The 21,527-nt window shown below is 39.1% G+C and overlaps 1 protein-coding gene across 1 annotated transcript in view; it reads right to left on the reverse strand.

Moving 5' to 3' along the window:
* Positions 1–21,029, reverse strand: part of UVRAG (UV radiation resistance associated) — a gene marked incomplete in the record, with an annotated part of 561,854 nt that extends 540,825 nt beyond the window's left edge. The window contains 1 exon segment of the mRNA XM_053708703.1: positions 20,749–21,029. Coding sequence (XP_053564678.1) covers positions 20,749–20,886 — 138 coding nt within the window.
* Between the last annotated feature and the right edge of the window lie 498 nt (positions 21,030–21,527).

A 21,527-nucleotide genomic window follows, 5' to 3' on the forward strand; every position in this document is an offset into this window, starting at 1 on the left:
AAAGCCTCATTTGCCATCTTGTCCACTTCCCTAGATGGATCACAGTAGCCATATGGCCTAGGACCCATTTCCGTTCTCGTGCCGTTATTTGCAGTAAGGACTGTAGGTAGCTGAAAAACCTTACCAGGATCTGCCTCTGCTGAAGCAACCATTAGCCTTTTCAGTATCAAAACTGTCCCCAAAAAAAAAAAAAAAAAAAAAAAAACTTTTGTAAAGACTTGGGGCTGTTGGAATGAAAATTAATATAATAATAAAATTTAATTTTAAAATTAGGCAGTAACACTAAAGCACCAGTTCAGTTGCAATGTGTTGATTAACTTGAAAATAAAGCAATTGTAAAAGTTTTATATTATAGTGGAGCAGTTGAAAATTGGATTGCAAATTAGCTGCAGACAAAAATAAAATTAATCGGGTAAGGATTTAGCTTCCTTAACCCCTTAATGACCGAGGACGTATGCCATACGTCCTCAGAAAAAATACAGTTAACGCCTGAGGACGTATGGCGTACGTCCTCGGTTTGGAAAGCAGCTGGAAACGATCCTGATCGCTTCCAGCTGCTTTCCGGTTATTGCAGGATGCCTCGATATCGAGGCATCCTGCAATAACAATTTGTACCCCTCCGGTGCAGAGAGAGCCACTCTGTGGCCCTCTCTACACCGGACATCGATGGCCGCATTCGTTGGTGGGTGGGCGGCCATCGATGGGTTCTGAGACACAGAGGGGGCGGGATCGGGGGCGGGACAGTCGGGCGCGCGTGCACGGAGGGCAGGTGCGTGCACGGGGAGGGAGCAGGTGGGAACCACTACACTACAGAAATGATCAAGTATAAGTGGGAGGAAGGGGGGGGGGAAGAAATGCCCCAAAAAAGTAATCTAAGGGATCTGGGAGAGGGTGGGGGTTGGTCTTGGGCTACACTACAGAAAAAAATTAAAAAGAGACTATATATTGTAAACTGGGTACTGGCAGACAGCTGCCAGTACCCAAGATGGCTGCCAAGAAGGTAGAGGGGGAGGTTAGAGAGCTGTTTGTAAATATGCAAAGGGGAAAAAAACGAATGCCTTTTATTTTAGTACTGGCAGACTTTCTGCCAGTACTTAAGATGGTGGGGACAATTGTGGGGTGGAGGAGGTAAGAGAGCTGTTTGGGAGGGATCAGGGGGGTTATGTGTCTGGTGGGAGGCTGATCTCTACACTAAAGCTAAAATTAACCCTACAAGCTACCTAATTAACCCCTTCACTGCTAGCCATAATACACGTGTGATGCGCAGCGGCATTTAGCGGCTTTCTAAATACCAAAAAGCAACGCCAAAGCCATATATGTCTGCTATTTCTGAACAAAGAGGATCCCAGAGAAGCATTTACAACCATTTGTGCCATAATTACACAAGCTGTTTGTAAATGATTTCAGTGTGAGACCTAAAATCTGGAAAAATTTAACTTTTTTTTTTTTATTTTATCGCATTTGGTGGTGAAATGGTGCCTAGATCAATACTTTGGGTTTTCTACTACATTACACTAAAGCTAAAATTACCCCAAAAAGCCATTTAGGGAGCCCCAAAAAGCTCCCTAATTAACCCCTTTACACGTGTGGTGCGCAATGGCATTTTGCGGCCTTCTAATTACTAAAAAGCAATTCCAAAGCTATTTCTGAACAAAGGGGATCCCAGAGAAAAATTTACAACCATTTATGCCATAATTGCACAAGCCGTTTGTAAATAATTTCAGTGAGAAACCTAAAGTTTAAAAAAAAAGTGAAAAAGTGAACTTTTATTGTTATTTGATCGCATTTGGCGGTGAAATGGTGGCATGAAATATACCAAAATTGGCCTAGATCAATACTTTGGGATGTCTTCTAAAAAAAAAATATATACATGTCATGGGATATTAAGGGATTCCTGAAAGATATCAGTTTTCCAATGTAACTAGCGCTAATTTAAAAAAAAAAAAATGGTTTGGAAATAGCAAAGTGCTACTTGTATTTATGGCCCTATAACTTGCAAAAAAAGCAAAGAACATGTCAACATTGGGCATTTCTAAACTCTGGACAAAATTTAGAAACTATTTAGCATGGGTGTTTTTTGGTGGTTGTAGATGTGTAACAGATTTTGGGGGTCAAAGTTAGAAAAAGTGTGTTTTTTTCATTTTTTCCTCATATTTTATAAATTTTTTTATAGTAAATTATAAGATACTAGTACTAAAGCCCGTGTACACGGGCCATTTTTTGTAGTACACAGCGGTCCCACCCCTTGCACTCTCCCCCCTCTCTTTTGCTCTCTCTTCCCCCCTCTCCTTTGCTCTCTCTTCCCCCCTCTCCTTTGCTCTCTCTTCCCCCCTCTCCTTTGCTCTCTCTCCCCCCTCTTTTGCTCTCTCTCCCCCCTCTTTTGCTCTCTCTCTCCCCTCTTTTGCTCTCTCTCTCCCCTCTTTTGCTCTCTCTCTCCCCTCTTTTGCTCTCTCTCTCCCCTCTTTTGCTCTCTCTCTCCCCTCTTTTGCTCTCTCTCTCCCCTCTTTTGCTCTCTCTCTCCCCTCTTTTGCTCTCTCTCTCCCCTCTTTTGCTCTCTCTCTCCCCTCTTTTGCTCTCTCTCTCCCCTCTTTTGCTCTCTCTCTCCCCTCTTTTGCTCTCTCTCTCCCCTCTTTTGCTCTCTCTCTCCCCTCTTTTGCTCTCTCTCTCCCCTCTTTTGCTCTCTCTCTCCCCTCTTTTGCTCTCTCTCTCCCCTCTTTTGCTCTCTCTCTCCCCTCTTTTGCTCTCTCTCTCCCCTCTTTTGCTCTCTCTCTCCTCCCTCTTTTGCTCTCTCTCTCCTCCCTCTTTTGCTCTCTCTCTCCTCCCTCTTTTGCTCTCTCTCTCCTCCCTCTTTTGCTCTCTCTCTCCTCCCTCTTTTGCTCTCTCTCCCCCTCTTTGGCTCCCTCCCCCCCTCTTTGGCTCCCTCCCCCCCTCTTTGGCTCCCCCCCCCCTCTTTGGCTCCCTCCCCCCTCCTCTTTGGCTCTCTCCCCCCTCCTCTTTGGCTCTCTCCCCCCCTCCTCTTTGGCTCTCTCCCCCCCCTTCTCTTTGGCTCTCTCCCCCCCCTTCTCTTTGGCTCTCTCCCCCCCCTTCTCTTTGGCTCTCTCCCCCCCCCTTCTCTTTGGCTCTCTCCCCCCCCCTTCTCTTTGGCTCTCTTCCCCCCCCTTCTCTTTGGCTCTCTTCCCCCCCTTCTCTTTGGCTCTCTTCCCCCCCTTCTCTTTGGCTCTCTTCCCCCCCTTCTCTTTGGCTCTCTTCCCCCCCTTCTCTTTGGCTCTCTTCCCCCCCTTCTCTTTGGCTCTCTTCCCCCCCTTCTCTTTGGCTCTCTTCCCCCCCTTCTCTTTGGCTCTCTTCCCCCCCTTCTCTTTGGCTCTCTTCCCCCCCTTCTCTTTGGCTCTCTTCCCCCCCTTCTCTTTGGCTCTCTTCCCCCCCTTCTCTTTGGCTCTCTTCCCCCCCTTCTCTTTGGCTCTCTCCCCCCCCTTCTCTTTGGCTCTCTCCCCCCCCCTTCTCTTTGGCTCTCTCCCCCCCCCTTCTCTTTGGCTCTCTCCCCCCCCCTTCTCTTTGGCTCTCTCCCCCCCCCCCTTCTCTTTGGCTCTCTCCCCCCCTTCTCTTTGGCTCTCTCCCCCCCCCCTTCTCTTTGGCTCTCTCCCCCCCTTCTCTTTGGCTCTCCCCCCCTTCTCTTTGGCTCTCCCCCCCTTCTCTTTGGCTCTCCCCCCCTTCTCTTTGGCTCTCCCCCCCTTCTCTTTGGCTCTCCCCCCCCTTCTCTTTGGCTCTCCCCCCCTTCTCTTTGGCTCTCCCCCCCTTCTCTTTGGCTCTCCCCCCCTTCTCTTTGGCTCTCCCCCCCTTCTCTTTGGCTCTCCCCCCCTTCTCTTTGGCTCTCCCCCCTTCGGCTCTCTCCCCCCCTCTTTGGCCCTTCTCCCCCCCCCCCCTCTCCTGCTCCCTCTCTGGCTCTGTCTTCATATCGCGGGACCCCGCCCGGCCACGCCCCATCGCGGCGACACCCGCCCGGCCGCGCCCCTCGCGACGCCCGGCCACGCCCCCGTCGGCCACAAACAGCTGTGAGGTCTGGGGAGCGCGTGGCCGCTTCTCACGCAGCAGACCTCACAGCTGTTGAGTAGCTTACCTCGCGCTCCCCAGACCTCACAGCTGTTTGTGTACCTCGCGCTCCCTATCTCAAGGCCAAGTGTTTGTCTCTACTGCGCATGACGGCTTCAGACAAACACTTGGCCTTTTATAATTTAGGATGATGAAAATAATGGTATCTTTATAAAGTCCATTTAATGGTGAGAAAAACGGTATATAATATGTGTGGGTACAGTAAACGAGTAAGAGGAAAATTACAGCTAAACACAAACACCGCAAAAATGTAAAAATAGCCTTGGTCCCAAACGGACAGAAAATGGAAAAAGTTCTGTGGTCATTAAGGGGTTAAAGGGACACTGAACCCAAATTTTTCTTTTGTGATTTCTAATTTACTCCTATTATCAATTTTTCATCGTTCTCTTGCTATATTTATTTGAAAAAGAATGCAACTAAGCTTTTTTTTTTTTATTCAGAACTCTGGACAGCACTTTTTATTGGTGGACAAATTTATCCAGCAATCAGCAAGAACAACTCAGGTTGTTCACCAAAAATGGGCCGGCATCTTAACTTACATTCTTGCATTTCAAATAAAGATATTGAGAGAATGAAGAAAATTTGATAATAGGAGTAAATTAGGAAGTTGCTTAAAATGTCATGCTCTATCTGAATCACGAAAGAAAAAATTTGGGTTCAGTGTCCCTTTAAATCCAGCACTAGTCTCCATCAGTTGTCCTTTATCCTCTTTAGAAAGAGTGTAGAATAGAAGCCTTGAAATCTTAGTGTCTTGTTTCTCTAACATTCACCGAATGGTAAGTCAGCTCAATTTACTCTAGTAGATTTATGACATCAAGTTATATATGTCTTCCTACAGAGATAACAGCCCCCTTGTGGGTCTGTGAAAGGAAGTAATGATCCTTTTAAAATAAATAGATATTGCAATGATTTATATTAAAATACAGGAAACCTACATTTTTTTCTTTCAGGATTCAGATAGAAAATGCAATTTTAAACAACTTTCCAATTTACTTATATTATCTAATCAGCTTCATTATTTAGGTATCCTTTGTTGACAAGCATAGCTAGGTAGGTTCAGCACATGAGTGCAATTTGCCGATTGGTGACTGCAAATATAAAATGTGCAGCCACCAATCAGCAAATAGCATCCAGGTGCTGAGCCTACTTAGCTACCTAAATAATGAAGCAAATTTGATCATAGACTTAAATTGGAAAGTTGTATAAAATTGTATGCTCTAACTGAATCATGAAAGAAAAGAAAAAAATGTGGGTTTCCTGTCCCTTTAAGTATAAGCCATTGTTTAGTGCTTCTTTATCACAACAATGAATCAGACTTTTACATCCATTTATATATTTTTTGCCCGGCAATAGGTTTGTGGAAACTAGTTATCCTGCATGGAAAGAACTGAATACCACCTAACGGAAGGAGCTTCCTTTCGCCATATCCTGCTGTTCATGAAGAGGACTGTGGAACTTGCTCTTCTGACTTCTGAACAGTTCTCTTTTTACAGTTTGACAGCTGCTAAGAAATGTAATTCATACACAGTTTGATCAATGCTTTGCTTTGATTTGTGTCAACAAGTGAGTGTCTGAACGATCCAACAAGAGAGTTTTATGTGCAATATCACATGGTTTGCTCACAACATTAACCCAAATCACATGAAGCCGATTAACACAGAGAAGTCATGTGAAAGAAAACACCATTAAAGTATGCAGGATTTCCACTTTCAATCTCTCCAAGTGATCACTTGTATTTGCTTTGGTTACTATTGTGTAGGAATGTAGACTGGACTGTAATATTTTTTATTATTTTCTAGAAACTGACAAGTTAAAGGGACAACATGGATGCAATTTAGTTTTTAATAGAAGCATTTTTGTAATATATTATGTATTAGCAAAAATGATTCTAATAAAAGCTTTATCCGTTTCAAAAGTGTATTTAAGTAGGCACCATGCACCAGCATTTTAAACACAGCACTTGCTCAGAGAGCCTGAAGTGCTAGTACTATCTGGTAATGGCTCACATGACATAAGCCCCACTAGCGCTCTGAGCAGCTGCAGTATTTAAATTACTGGTGCACTGAGAATATCTAGTTATGCTTCACATGCACGTACAGAGAAAAATGTTAACACTAAAACAGTGATAACTTTAACTAGAAGCATTTTTGCTAATATATTTTATACCCTTTTTGTCAAGAGGCACATTCATTAAAGGGACGTGAAAGCCAAAATGAGAACTTTCATGGTTCGGATAGTGTGCCATTTTAAGAGACACTTGAGTTTACTTCTATAAAAATGACTGTTCTCTTGATATCCTATGTTGAAAAGCCTTTCTAGGTAGGCTTAGGAACAAGCAATGCACTACTGTGAGCTAGTTGATTTGTGGCTTCACCGCGAGAGAGAAAAAAGAAAGGCTAAAGAATTAAAGTACAAAAAAAAAAATATATCAAAGTTTTAGCTGTTTTTGTTCATTTCAAACACGATCAGAGAGCACCATTAAAAAAAAAAAAACAAGACTGGTATTTGCTAAATGCAGGAACCACGCTGAGCATATATACATTATTAACACTGTCTTGTAACATTAGCATCACTGGCAGTTACAACAGGGGAAAAATGTAAAGTAGTCAGCATGAGATCTTATTCTACCCCATGTTACACATGCAGCCGCTGCCTGAAGCTGTACCAATAACCAGACAATTCTCTTGACAATATATAAATACAACTGCCAGTGTCATAGGATCAGTAACACTTGTGTACAGCACAAACAAAACTACTATTAGGAGATGTGAAAGTTGCAGTAATATCAAATTGATATTTTCAAGATTCAGACAGAGCATGCAATTATGTCCAATTTGATAGGAACTCAGGAGTGTGCATCGCTAGCCGTCTATGGCAGCAGTGCTTGCAACAATGTTTATATCAGCGATGGCAAACCGATGGCTCGCGAGCCACAGCTCCACATACATCGCGCTCTGTTCCCTAAGAGACTTGTCTTGCCTGTAAAGTGTGGCAGGCCCACGCGCAGTATAAAAACTCAGGGCGCCAAACTGACCATGAAGCACACGCAAACAGTGACAGCACCGGAGGCAGGGAAAGATCATGACAGCAGTAGTAGCGGCGGCAGCAGCTAAGTGATATGGACAAGCAATTCCAGAATATGTATTGTTTAAAAAGATAGATGATCCCTTTATTACCCATTCCCCAGTTTTGCATAACCAACACTGTTCTATTAATACACTTTTTACCTCCGCGATTACCTTGTATCTAAGCCTCTGCAGACTGCCTCCTTATTTCAGTTCTTTTGACAGACTTTTATTTTAGCCAATAATTGCAGACTCCTAGGTAACTCCATGGGGGGGGGGGGGGAGCAAAATATGATCTATATCGCACACATGAACTAGAACTGTCAAGCTGGGAAAACATTTTCAAAATGCGCTGAAAAAAGAAGGTGGCCTTCAAGAGCTTAGAAATTAGCATACAAGTCTACCTAGGTTTAGCTTTCAACAAAGAATACCAATAGAACAAAGCACATTTGATGATAAAAGTAAATTGGAAAGTTGTTTAAAATGACATGCTCTATCTGAATCATGAAAGTTTATTTTGGCCTAGACTGTCCCTTTAATTCTGACTTGACTGTCCCATCAAGATAAGTTCCTGGGCGGTGGTGGACTGACCGGGAAATTCTGCCCTTGAGGAGCAGCTGTTTTTGGGGCTAAATTTTAATTTAATGGTGCTGCTGGAGGACTTGAAGGAGAGTTGCGCAGCAGGACGTTTTCAGCCAGGCGGAGCGCAGTGAGCCACATTGTGAAACACGCATTATGAGGACGGGAGAGAAGTCTCAGTACAGGAGTCAGAGTAAGTCAGAGGGGGCCTAGCACGAGTCCTGCTACAGCCCAGGTCAGGATTTATGTGAAACCCTGATATAAAAGTAGATTCTTTCACATGTAGCTGATTTTTACTGTATTGTTGCTAAATTGTTGTCATTCCCAAAAGTATTTTTCTTCCACTGTTTGTGAGTAAAGAGCTTCGATATCTTTCGGTTGCAGCCTGGTGGAGGCTTTAGCTTTATCCTTGACACTCTTTGTAAGCTTTTGTTCATTAGTGTACATTTTCTCTCCATCTCAAGCAATTGATCAAGTTTTTTTCAGTAGAAACTGTTTGTATCATTGAAATCTCTTATTGTGTTTTTACTAAAGGGTTATTCAATGCCCAAATTGTTATTGTTTAAAAAGATAATCCCTTTATTACCCATTCCCCAGTTTTGCATAACCAGCAGTTATATTAATATACTTTTTACCTCTGTGATTACCTTGTATTTAAGCATCTTCTGACAGCCCCGTGAGCACAATTTTATCTGTATGTCCCACATGGATTAGCAGTGTCTCGTTGTGAAAAGCAAATAAAAAGCATGTGATAAGAGTCTGTCTGCAGTGGTTTAGAAACAGGCAGAGATGTAGACGTTATAAAGTATCTTAATATAATGATATCGGTTTTGCAAAGCTGGCGAATGGGTAGTAAAAGGCATTATCTATCTTTCTGAACAATAACAATTTTGTTGACTGTCCCTTTAAGACAAAAGCAGTTAATTAGCTCAGACAGTTGTATGAAGGGTTTTTCTAATAAAAAAATAAATAAAAAAAACTTGCTATACAAGTTTAATTGCAGTGTTGGCACTTTGAGATAAGTTACTTTTGTTTTGCACGAGGGCTAAAAAATGTTTGTCAAAACTGGTTTCTAGCAGTTATATATAGTTACAAACACATAGCTAAAGACACATGCACACTCCTGAGCTCACCTTGGATAACAAAACTATAACAACAGAACTAAGCAAAATTAATAATAGAAGTAAACGAGAAAAGTTGCTTGAACGTGCATACACTTTCCAATCTATTTAAGATTATGTTTTACTTTACTGCCCCTTTAAAAAAAAAAAAAAAAACATTCACAATTCTGAATGTAAATTTAAAAAAAAAAAAAATATGCAATTTATTTCCATTATTATATGTATTTTGCTCCCTTAGTATTTTGCTCCCTTAGTATCCTTTGTTAAAGAGCATAGCTAAGTAGACTATTTAACAACGGATACCAAGAGAATGAAGTAAATTTAGCAACTGAAGTAAATTAGAGAGTTTAATAAAAATTCCAAAGTTTATTTCTGATTTTTATATCAACAATAATATTAAAGTAAAAATTATTTGTAAAAATACATACGTAACAAAAGAACAAAAGCTTGCCAATACTGGTCCACTTCCACCCTAAAATAACATTGTGGCAACATTGATGGATTCATTCAAGATCAACTGGTTAAAGTGAATGTAAATTTTACACTTACTGACGACTGAAATGCATTTCTTAAAGAAAAAGTAAAGTTAGCTTACATGGAAGATACCAATAGAGAGCAATCATATGAAATATTAAAGTCGCTAAGGTTTTTGATTTTTTATATATATATATATATATATATATATATATATATATATATATATATATATATATATATATATATATATATATATATATATATATATATATATATATAAATAATGTAGCATGTTTTATATTTTTTATTTATTTACTGATCGCATTTTCTACTGTGTTCCTCCGCCCACTTGCCTTCTTCCGGGTTAGTGTATGCTTTACACTTCAACTGACATAGCCATCATTCACGTCCCTATGCGCGCTCGTACCCGACACGGATAATTTGGTGCATGCGCAGTATGATCCGAAGCTCCGTGTACCTGTAAATAATGAAGACAGAAGGATTCCCTTTCTCTATGCGCATGCGTCTAACGAAAACGCGCTTGAAGAGCCAGAATGAGATTGCAGTTTACCGCATGCGCAATAGAAGACGTGGGCGTTATACCAAGCGCTCGAGACGCCAATGGGGGAACCAATCGGTTAGATACCGATAGTTTCGTCACCGCAACAGAAATATTTATTTTTTTTGTGGGTGGAGGAACACATAAGTTGTACACAGTAATCAAATGAAAAAAGGTATTTTGAAATTGAACATTACAAAATGATGAATGAAACTGCACCTTATTTTTAATGTTATATCTAAATATTAATAGTGCAACATGTAACTTTACTTTCACTTTAAAAGAACCCTAATGTAGTCGCGAATTATTTTTTTTATATTATATCCTTTGCTATTAAAATATATATATTTTTACATTTCTACCGTTTCACTGCCGACTCATCCCCAAACGAACTTCCTTGTTCTCCTGGTAAAGCGCGTTCACGATCGTGTTTTAAACTGCGCAGGAGTCAAACTCCGCAATATTGTAAATGACAAATAGTATTCAATAAATTACTACATTCATTGAGTACTATTATATCAGCGAGAGCAGCAGCATCTCCGCTATAAAGCTTCTATGGAAGAAGTTAGTGTTTGCTAAAGGATCTGTCCCATCTGTGGTGCATATGCATTGCTATGTTGTGCAGCACACATTAGGCTGCCTAAGTAACACAGAATTTAGAACTGCCAATAGGCTTTAATCTAATTAGGACATTACAAGTCCGGAGCAACCAAACATTATAATTCCTATAGCCTTGTCAGGATTCCTGCGTTTTATCATATAGCGCTCCGGTCTAGGATAAGTATCTACATTATTAGAATAGCGGTGCGTTTGTAGACCGCATCTCAAAGCACTATGCAGCAACTGATAGTCGTTTGAGAGGTTGGACAACTGTTTACATCTGATAGCTAATTGGTCAGTTTATTTAGAAGGCGTGTGCCCATTGATCAATTGGATTGCAGAGATTGTTGAGAATGTTACATTTTGATGTTTTAAAACACACCCGGTGCTCCTAAACTTTCTTTTCTATTGTACCCAGGTCACATTTGCTTTCCACACCAAAACCTTACAAAAAAATTGCCAGCATTTAAGAGGCTAACCCTACCTCAGACTTTTCTTATTGGGATAATTGTGTGCTTGAGCGCATGCGCGTCCCGTGAACGTGCATTGAATCTGAAGGTGGATAAAAAATTTCTAATGCATGCGCTGAAGAGGCCCATGATGTATCTGAAAAGGGGTTGAAAAGCGGATTAGCATGAGTAGCTGTTAATCATTACAATAATGAGGGACAATATGGTGGGCGGAGGAAGCGTGGCACGAAAAAAGGTAAAATTTACAATTTAATAATAAAATTGGGAACATCGGTGAATTAATGTCCCCCTTATTTGAATTGCTTCACAATATTATGTTATTATGTTAAGCACTAGAGGTGACTTTACATTCACTTTAACTATATATATTTTATTTTATTTTTAAGTGTATTTTTTGTTGAAAAAGTATATGGTAAGTGTTTAAACTGGAAGATAATCTACCCTGAGGTTAATATGGATATTACTTCTGGAAAACAGGGGAGAACATGCTCTAGATATCCCCCTTGCCCAAGCCCACATAGCAATATAGTTTAGTAGCACAGAACATGTAAATCTCATAACAATCGGATCATTGGTCCTGATATGTAATTAGATGCCACAGGATGAGCTACTTGTAACTGAGCCTATATTACAGCGCCAGCGGACCGGCAGGGTTCAAAATGTGAAACCAATTTCTTCACAATTGGGTTAAAACAAAGTGGTTTATTCAAAATAATATAATATTAAAAATATTAAAACGTAGATTCTTGACAATAATTTGACAGTCTTAAAAGGGTTTAAAACAATTTGGTATATATATATATATATATATATATATAGTGGATTTAACTAACATGGATCCACATATTGCATTTAACAATATAAGGTGCCTTCGAAATGAACAGTAAAACAAATGGTCCTATAGCAGTGTTATCTGTAGTAATTATGGATAACTTAAGTCTGGTGACTTGGAAACTTCCAAAAATAAAAACGATCCTATAACAGTGTTACCTACTATGGTTATCAGACCAAAAATAAAATAAAATAAAATAAAAACGATCCTATAACAGTGCTACCTCCTATGGTTATCAGACCGGTTCTCAGATTATGCAATAAAGTATATGATTCTATGACAATGTTACCTGCTAGAATGTTTGCACAGTTTAAAACAGACCGGTTATAGATATCTCTAATGCGGTTATGTTTGATAGTAGCTTTTACACATGAATATGGCCAGAGTAGTTTTATCTCTCTGTGGATATTTTTCAAATAAGTTCCTTATGCTTTAAGTGGAAAGAATAGAACCGATCAGCTGTACCTCTCAAGGATCAGTGACCGTTCTCCGCTAGCGGAAAGAAAAGAGGATGTGTGCTCAATATACGCTAATTATGTGACAGGTTAATTCGTGAAAAAAATCAAAATAAACAATACAAAATATAGAATTCGGTTGGTGCCAAAAACAAAATAAACAATCCAAAATATAGAATTCGGTTGGTGCTATTTACCAGGTCCCAAGTGCAGAAATGCAAAAAAATATATAGTTCTAAGTTGTTAATACTAATAAACACTGTGTATCAGTATTTAAAACCAAAAATCCAAAATATGGCAATGAAAAAGGTGTTTTAAAAAAATAAGTTCCTTATGCTTTAAGTGGAAAGAATAGAACCGATCAGCTGTACCTCTCAAGGATCAGTGACCGTTCTCCGCTAGCGGAAAGAAAAGAGGATGTGTGCTCAATATACGCTAATTATGTGACAGGTTAATTTTTAATATTATATTATTTTGAATAAACCACTTTGTTTTAACCCAATTGTGAAGAAATTGGTTTCACATTTTGAACCCTGCCGGTCCGCTGGCGCTTTGATATTTTCTTTTTTTTCTTAAACGTTTCTGACCACTAGGGGTCACCCATCAGAGCTAAGGGTCCAACTAGTAGTAGGCGCTAAGTGATTTCTTCTCATTGAGCCTATATTACACACCTGGTCTAGAGTGGATGTTATTTAACAGGTAGTGTACATAAACATGTCATACTATTATTTATTATCTTTATATTATACAGAGCTATGCAGGGGCTACAACAAACACAAGACAGGGAAGTGGGACAGATAGACAGATAACAGGGCCCTGCAATCATATACGTTTCTACTACATAAATGGTTCTCAGATAATGCTACTTGCTCTGGGTTCATAAAGGTTTTGCATTTACAATAAATTAAATGGACATTAAACCCATTGAGATTATAATATAAAATGTTTATGTGCCCAGTGGCAGAACTTTTGTCACTTTCTGCGATGACATTTAGTTAGTGAAACATTTTCTGCAGGTCATTTTGAAATGAAATTCCATTTAAAAATTATGCAGTTACACTAAAGCACCACCTCAATTGTAATGTGAGGATTAACAGGAGAATAAAGCAATTTAAGTATTATAATATATTGCAGCAGTTGAAAATTGCAGTGCAAATTCGCTGCATTGAAAAAAAGAAAAAAAAAAGGTATTTTGTTAAAGGGATACTAAACCCAATTTTTTTTCTCTTTCATGATTCAGATAGAGCATGCGATTACAAGCAATTTTCTAATTTACTACTATTATCAATTTTTCTTCCTTCTCTTGCTATCTTTATTTAAAAAGCAGGAATGTAAAGTTTAGGAGCTGACCCATTTTAGGTTCAGCACCCTGGATAGCACTTGTTAATTGGTGACTACATTCAGTCATCCAATAAGCAAGCGTAACCCAGGTTCTGAACCAAAAATGGGCCGGCTCCTAAGCTTAAGTTTTTAAAATGTCTCTTGAAAAAAAAATAGTTTCCTTTGCTCTTGGTCTAACGTCATGCTGCTCCATATTCTTAAAGACATTCTTTGCTCTGGCTGTACAGCGCTATTTGAAGAGAACAGCCTTATAGGGATCAGCGCTGCAAAGCGAAAGCACTAACAATTCCTGCAGACATGTTGCATTTTCTGCGGTGACATCTCATATCACAGCATGTTCTGCCTTAGGGTTTATGTATATTACCAAAAACAAAAAAAACACTTAGTCACATTAACCTGTCATTTAAATTCAGAAAGTTGTGGGTTTTCCCAATTCAGAGTTGCTATTATAAATAGTAAAGGGAATCACTGTGTTAAAGATTAGCAAGACAAACAATGATTGTTAACGTGTGGGCTACAAAGCAGTTTCCTCTAGTTTTTTTTCCTTGTTTAATCATCTTGCAGAAACACTTGCCTGAAGATTAACCCCCGTTTAGGTAACACTCTTCCTAGCACAGATCTGTAGGAATATGAATTCATGTTGTATTTCCAGAATATAACTGAGCACAAAAAAAAAAAAAAAAAAAAATGCATTTTCCCCAGGTAAGAAAAATTTTAATTATTTATTTAAAGGGATATTAAACCCAAATTTGTTTCTTTCATGGTTCAGATAGAGCATGCAATTTTAAGCAACTTTCTAATTTACTCCTAATTTTTTTTCGTTCTCTTGGTATCTTTATATGAAAAGCAGGAATGAAAGCTTAGCAGACAGCTAAATGTAGTCATCAATCAGCAAGTGCTATCCAGGGTGCTGAAACCAAAAATGGGCTGGCTCCTAAACTTTAATTCCTGCTTTTTCAAATAAAGATACCAAGAGAACGAAGAAAAAAATATAAATAGGAGTAAATTAGAAAGTTGCTTAAAACTGAATGCTCTATCTGAATCATAAAATAAAAAAAAACATTTCCATGTTGAAGTCTGTATAAAGCATAAAAAGTTCCACAAAATGTCTCACCATGTACATTTTAACACTGAACTAGGTGCAGATGGTTTTGCAAACATTGCAAGAGGAAGGAAAAGTAGATAAAAAGCTATTGACTGTCTATAATCAGCACTTTGTACTCAAACATTTTCTTTGCTCTAGTATAAAAGATAATTTCCTAACCACAAAAGGCTATAAATATAACATTTTGAAATATTAAGTTCATATTCTTTAGCTTCCCCCCACTAAACCAATAGTGCAGCAGTACACAGCAGTATTATTTGTGCACATTTGATGCTGGTTTCAATGTAAATAGCTTATATTTAATATTTGTCTAATTACAAATATATTATTTATATTACGTATTATTGATAATAGTAGTGGTTGGTGCTCTTTCATATACATGATTAGGTATAAGTTACATATAATGTATATTGGGGTGATTTGGTCACAGCACCCTTTGAAAACTAATCTGCCGGAGTGGGCTCAAAATATATACAACTAAGCCGCCAATCTATATGGACACTAAACTACCTTGAGATTGAATTTTAGGCTATTTATTTATAGCAAAACATCTTTGCAATATATATATATATTTATTTTGTACCCCTTTCATGTGATTTATCTCTCAAAACTCGACATTTCTAATTCTCAGAAATAAAGAGGCACCCTGCTAACTTCTCAAGACCATCCCTGCTACATATATGTGGCTTATTGGATTTATCATTTAACAGGGCTTGACAAACTCAAGCACCAGTATTTCAATATATAGCACCATATCACCTCTGCATCAGATTATTCAAACTAGGCTGAGACAATGTGTTTTTAATATGGTTTGTTTGACAATTGTGTGTGTGAAATGTAAGGACTATCAGCACATTTTCTCTTTGCCAATAAAAGCTATGTTTTACTTTGAGTGATAATATAATTTAGCTATACTCTTTAAAATTTAAAAAAGGGACATTAAACACCAAATAAATACTAGATAGAATGATGCACTTAAAGAAAAGATTAGTCTAAGAATAACATGTAGATGTATTTTATAAAGTTTAATAAGTTGTTTAAATATTGGCAAAATAAGTGTAAACTTAACGTCTATAAAACAATGGGAGCTACCATGTTGTAACTTAGGTTACCTTCTCTGCTGTGACCAATAAGAGACAGTTATAAATAGGTCATTAGCGTGTGCAGCCATTGGCTGTATGGAATATAACAGTGTTCTGCACTTCCATTTCTAACAGGAACTGAAAAGCTCACAATTTCAGAATGGAATTACAGGAAAAAGGGGATAAAATAAATAAAGTATTGCAGAGTTTTTTTTCATATATACGATTTATAATTTTATATTACCATCTCAAAGTGTTTAATGTCCATTTAAAAGGCGTACACAACTTTCTTTTGTCAAGCTCTTTTTTACTTAGTTAATTACACCCCTCCACCTTTGTGCAGGATTATACTATAGCTAAAAACCATTCACCTCCATTTCTGTGTATTCCAAACTCGAGCACCAGCCTTAAAATTTAAGCACTGGTGCCCTGAATTGGAGCCCCCAAGACAGGCAGAGCCACCACTGAATTCCCCTGCTGGCCTCAGGTTACTGTTTCCAGATGCACATAAAATTAAGACTGACACAGGATCCTTCTAGGCCACATAGCTGGGAATTTCAACTCCCAGATCTAGGGAAATGCTGCGATGTGTAGTGTGCGCAGGTCCCTACTGGGGACTTGGTGAGCCCTAAAAACGTTGTACTGGAGAGACTACTGCTGGCTTCTGTTTATATTATCTGCCTTTTCATACGTAGGGGAGGGGGGTGTCTGCTCTAATTGTTTTCCCAGGCCCTTTCACTGGGTGTCCCAGCCTAGCCTCATCAACTGCTAAACTGGGAGCTTCTAAGTCAGTTTTTAAAAGGTTTTATACTAGATTTTTAGATTAGTATCTGTGCATATTCTTCTTTATAGTAGTGTCTATTACATGCAGTTATATAAAAATTGGTGTACACTGTCCCTTTAATCCTCCAGCATCTTATTTTTATAATCATAATTTATTTATAAAGTGCCAACATATTACACATTAAAGGGACACTGAAACCACATTTTTTCTTTTGTGATTCAGATAGAGCATGCAATTTTAAGCAACTTTCTAATTTACTCCTATTATCACATTATCTTCATTCTCTTGGTATCTCTATTTGAAAAGCAAGAATGTAAGTTTAGATGCCGGCCCATTTTTGGTGAACAACCTGGGTTGTTCTTGCCGATTCGTGGATTAATTTAACCGACCAATAAACAAGTGCTATCCATGGTTCTGAACTAAAAAATAGCTTACATGTCTTTTTCAAATAAAAATAGCAAGAGAACGAAGAAAAATTTATAATAGGAGTAAATTAGAAAGTTGCTTAAAATTGCATGTTCTATCTGAATCATGAAAGAAAAAAATTGGGTTCAGTGTCCCTTTACGTATAAAATTGAAAAGGGACAATTGACATGAATGATAAGGGTAGACGCCACTGCACATGAGTCACAAGTACCTGTAAACCACCTTTACATGAGACGATCGTCAGGACAGATGGACTAGTGAGCTTATATTCTAAAGGATCAAAGCCCTGCAACAAGCGTATGCAATCTGTTATAAAATTAGTTGTGTTCTAATTTGTACCACTAAAGCAGAGGCCCTGACCAAAACAAAAGATACAACTCATGCCCTGAAACTAATCAGAGGTGATCACAACATCAATGTAAATTCAGTAAACCAGTCATGTGACCGTGCAAGTGCCGGCAGAGGGCTTTAACATGAATAATACTGTAATGTTAATGTGTTTATTTCCATAGTGCGCCATATGTTTTTCCTTTTTTTCAAATCCTTTATTATTTTGGTTGCACAGCTAATAATAATGAATGCGCATGACAATATTTACTTTATTGTAAGGTGAACCAATTCTTTTACTCTCATTATGGACTTTCTAAAAGCACCTCTTACGGTTCATTTCTTTTAGATACACAGACAGAACTGGATACGACACGAAAACAAGAATGGGGATTTGGCACTAGGATGAGAGAGATGCTGGGCTTTGTGATTTGGCTGCCCTATTGTGCAGATATGTCTACTTATTTATTGCATTACAGTTAATGCAACAATAGCTTATAAGTGATGCACCGAAATGGAAATTCTGAACCGAAACCAAACCTGAAAATCCAGGATGCACTTAACTGAAACTGAAAATGTCTCCCCCCCCAAAATTATTTTAAAAAATGTTTAGGTTTTTTGCATTACTAGACTATTTAATGAAGAAATCTGAATTTAAAACCTGAAAGCCAATAAAATAAAATAACCACACTTTTATTGCAAGTAACACTAAAATTGGACAAAAATATATTTTAACAATAATATGCTACACAATAATTAGACCAAGAAAAAAAAAAAAAAAAAAAAGGCAAAACACGATAATGCCATATTCGCCCAAAATGTTTCCGCAACCAAAATTTTGGTGCATCCCTACTTAAAACAATATTAAATATCAATATACTGTATTATTATTTCTTTAGTTCTGTGTAACAGAATCAGATTTAACAATTTTTCCTTTTTATAACCAATTATCCAAATAAAGTATAGTCCTAGAAAACTATTATTATTATATGCAAAACAGTAAGCTCTAGGCTGGCATGAAATTTGAAACATGTTACACAATACTTTTACCGTAAATAACAGGCAAAAAAAAAAAACTGAAATAACCAAAAATCACATTTCTGGACGAAACGTTTCTGCGGCCGAAATTTTGGTGTATCCTTACTTAAAGGGACAGTTGAGTATAAATTAAACTTTCATTATTCAGATAGGACTTTTAATTTTAATCAACTTTACAGTTTACTTTTATCATCAAATTTGCTTTTTTCTCTTGGTATTCTTAGTTTAAAACTAAACATAGGTAGGCTCATATGCCAATTTCTAAGCATTTGAGGGCTGCCTCTTATCACATGCTTTTTTAATCTCTTTTCAACACAAAGAGACAGAAAGTACACGTGGGCCATATAGATAACACTGTGTTCAGGCACAGGGGGTTATTTAAGATTTAGCACAACACAATGTTAAATGCAAGACAATAGATAAACAGTCACAGTCATGTGATCAGGGGGCTGGAAGAAGGTTCCTAGATAAAAGGTAATCACAGAGGTAAAATGTATATTAATATAACTGTGTTGGTTGTGCAAAACTGGGGAATGGGTTATAAAGGGATTATCTATCTTTTAACACAATAACAATTCTATGGTAGACTGTCCCTTTAAATGGGTTTAAAAAGTGCAAAAATAACTTTCTCTAATGTTAAAACATTAACATCGACCTGCAAAAGGGCTTAAACATATAAAATCAGATCCATAAAAATATCTTGTGAACTAATGACAAGAGGCATATTTGCATTGCCACCAATCCTCAGCTGTCACCTACCGTCCAGGGTCCTACACATAACCTAACCACAGCACTGTCACTTACCGTCCAGGGCCCTACACATAACAACCTAACCACAGCACTGTCACTTACCATCCAGGGCCCTACACATAACAACCTAACCACAGCACTGTCACTTACCATCCAGGGCCCTACACATAACAACCTAACCACAGCACTGTCACTTACCGTCCAGGGCCCTACACATAACAACCTAACCACAGCACTGTCACTTACCGTCCAGGGCCCTACACATAATAACCTAACCACAGCGCTGTCACCTACCGTCCAGGGCCCTACACATAATAACCTAACCACAGCGCTGTCACCTACCGTCCAGGGCCCTACACATAATAACCTAACCACAGCGCTGTCACCTACCGTCCAGGGCCCTACACAACAGCCTAACCACAGCACTGTCACCTACCGTCCAGGCTCCTAAACATAACAACCTAACCACAGTAATGTCACCTACTGTCCAGGGTCCTAAACATAACAACCTAACCACAGCACTGTCACCTACCGTCCATGGTCTTAAAGGGACAATGCACTGTAAAATTGTTAAACACACAGTAGAAATACAGCCCAAGACTCATGGTGCACTGCTGGTCCCAAGAGTAACTCACCGCGGATCCAATCGGCAGCGCTCAAAGCACGACTCAGATGTGCAACTAGCATTGCTGATTGGATCCACAGCGTTTTGAGCTTGGGACCAGTAGTGCACTGCAAGTAACGAGGGGTATTTTGAATGTGTGTTTAACCCCATTCCAGGGGTTAAACACACAGTAGTGCAAGGTCGATAGTCTTAAAATTGCATGCTCTTATGGATTAAAGCAAATAAGTAAACATATCCCTACCCATAATGGACAACGGGAAAAATCAGCCATTTCCAAATGCTGAAATAAAGGTAAATTAACTATTTGTAAACTATTTAATACACTCTCAGCAGTTAAAATTGATTATTTAGAAACAAAGTTAAAAGGAAGAAAAGATTAAGGGTAGACTGTCCGTTTAAACATAATTGCCTAACAACAGCACTGTCAACTATGGTCCAAAGTGCTAAAGGTTATAATCTCAGCACTGTCACCTACTGTCTAGTCACTAAAAGTGACACATACAGTTCTGTCAACAAATATCCAAATCACTAAAAATAGCAAACCTAACACAACAGTGTCACCTACCGTCCTATCAGCAACCACTGAGATATAGTAACTAGCTGTCACTTACCACTCAATATCCTAAAAGTGGTACCTAAAGGCTGTCATCTCTACCCATCAAGGGACCTGAAACAATACCGCACTGTTACTCAGCATTATAAATGTAATAAACTACAGAGGTGTCAACCATCAAGTGACCTGAATGAAACAATACCGCACTGTTACTCAGCATTATAAATGTAATAAACTACAGAGGTGTCAACCATCAAGTGACCTGAATGAAACAATACCGCACTGTTACTCAGCATTATAAATGTAATAAACTACAGAGGTGTCACCAACCATCCCGTGTCCTGAATGCGGTACCTACGGCGCAGTCACATTACATCATGGTTAACCATTTCATTACCAGCACCCTGTGTGAGAGCCGTGCAGTGCCATCCTGAGCAGTGTTTGGTTCTCACCTGCTGCGTGTGGAGCTCTACGTGCAGTGCTCGGGCCGCTGCTCCTTGCACCATACCAAGAGAGCCGGGAGTTAGTGATACGGTAGGCCCTAGCATGCCTTCCCTCCCTCCGCGGGCTAGTGTGCCTGTCACACTCATGGTGTCACTGCCGGTGTTTTAATGACAACCTAACCGCCGTCGCCTCCTTCTCCTCATCCAAACACTGCTACTTGCTTCCTTCCGGGTCTGCAACGCGCGCCGCTCACGCGCACAAGAAAAATGTAATAGGGTCACACGGCTCCCTTAGAGCATACGCGCGTGCGCGAAAGCTGTACACCACCAAAGCGGGTGACAGCCTAGATCGCCACGCCCATGCCAGAATGTGACTTTGGATTGGTTGGTAGATGTTTACTAGCAGACTAGACGGGTGGAGAATGGGTGGGGGGCGTGACCACAGGGCAGTTTGGGTTTTGTGATTGGGTCTTTCAGGTTTCAGTCACAAGCGTGCATTTGTTATCAATATTGACAATCTCCCAATGTCTGTGTCAACTCTTTTTCCCTTAGGGGACCTATGCTGTGTTTACTAAAATGATGTCAATTGTTTTATTTAGTATTTTCTAATAACACCCAAAGGACCGTAACAGTGAATTACTTTACACAATAAGTGTATACATTAACACTATAATAAAGCAGCACAATAGGGCAGGCGCCGCGGCGGTCCTAGGCGGTATCCGCAGGAGCTGCTGCACTGGGTGGTATTTACAGTTTATAACTTGGGGGAGCAGCAGCGCAAGTGGGCA

The sequence above is a fragment of the Bombina bombina genome, chromosome 3 (assembly GCF_027579735.1).
Source record: "Bombina bombina isolate aBomBom1 chromosome 3, aBomBom1.pri, whole genome shotgun sequence".
Classification (NCBI taxonomy): Eukaryota; Metazoa; Chordata; class Amphibia; order Anura; family Bombinatoridae; genus Bombina; species Bombina bombina.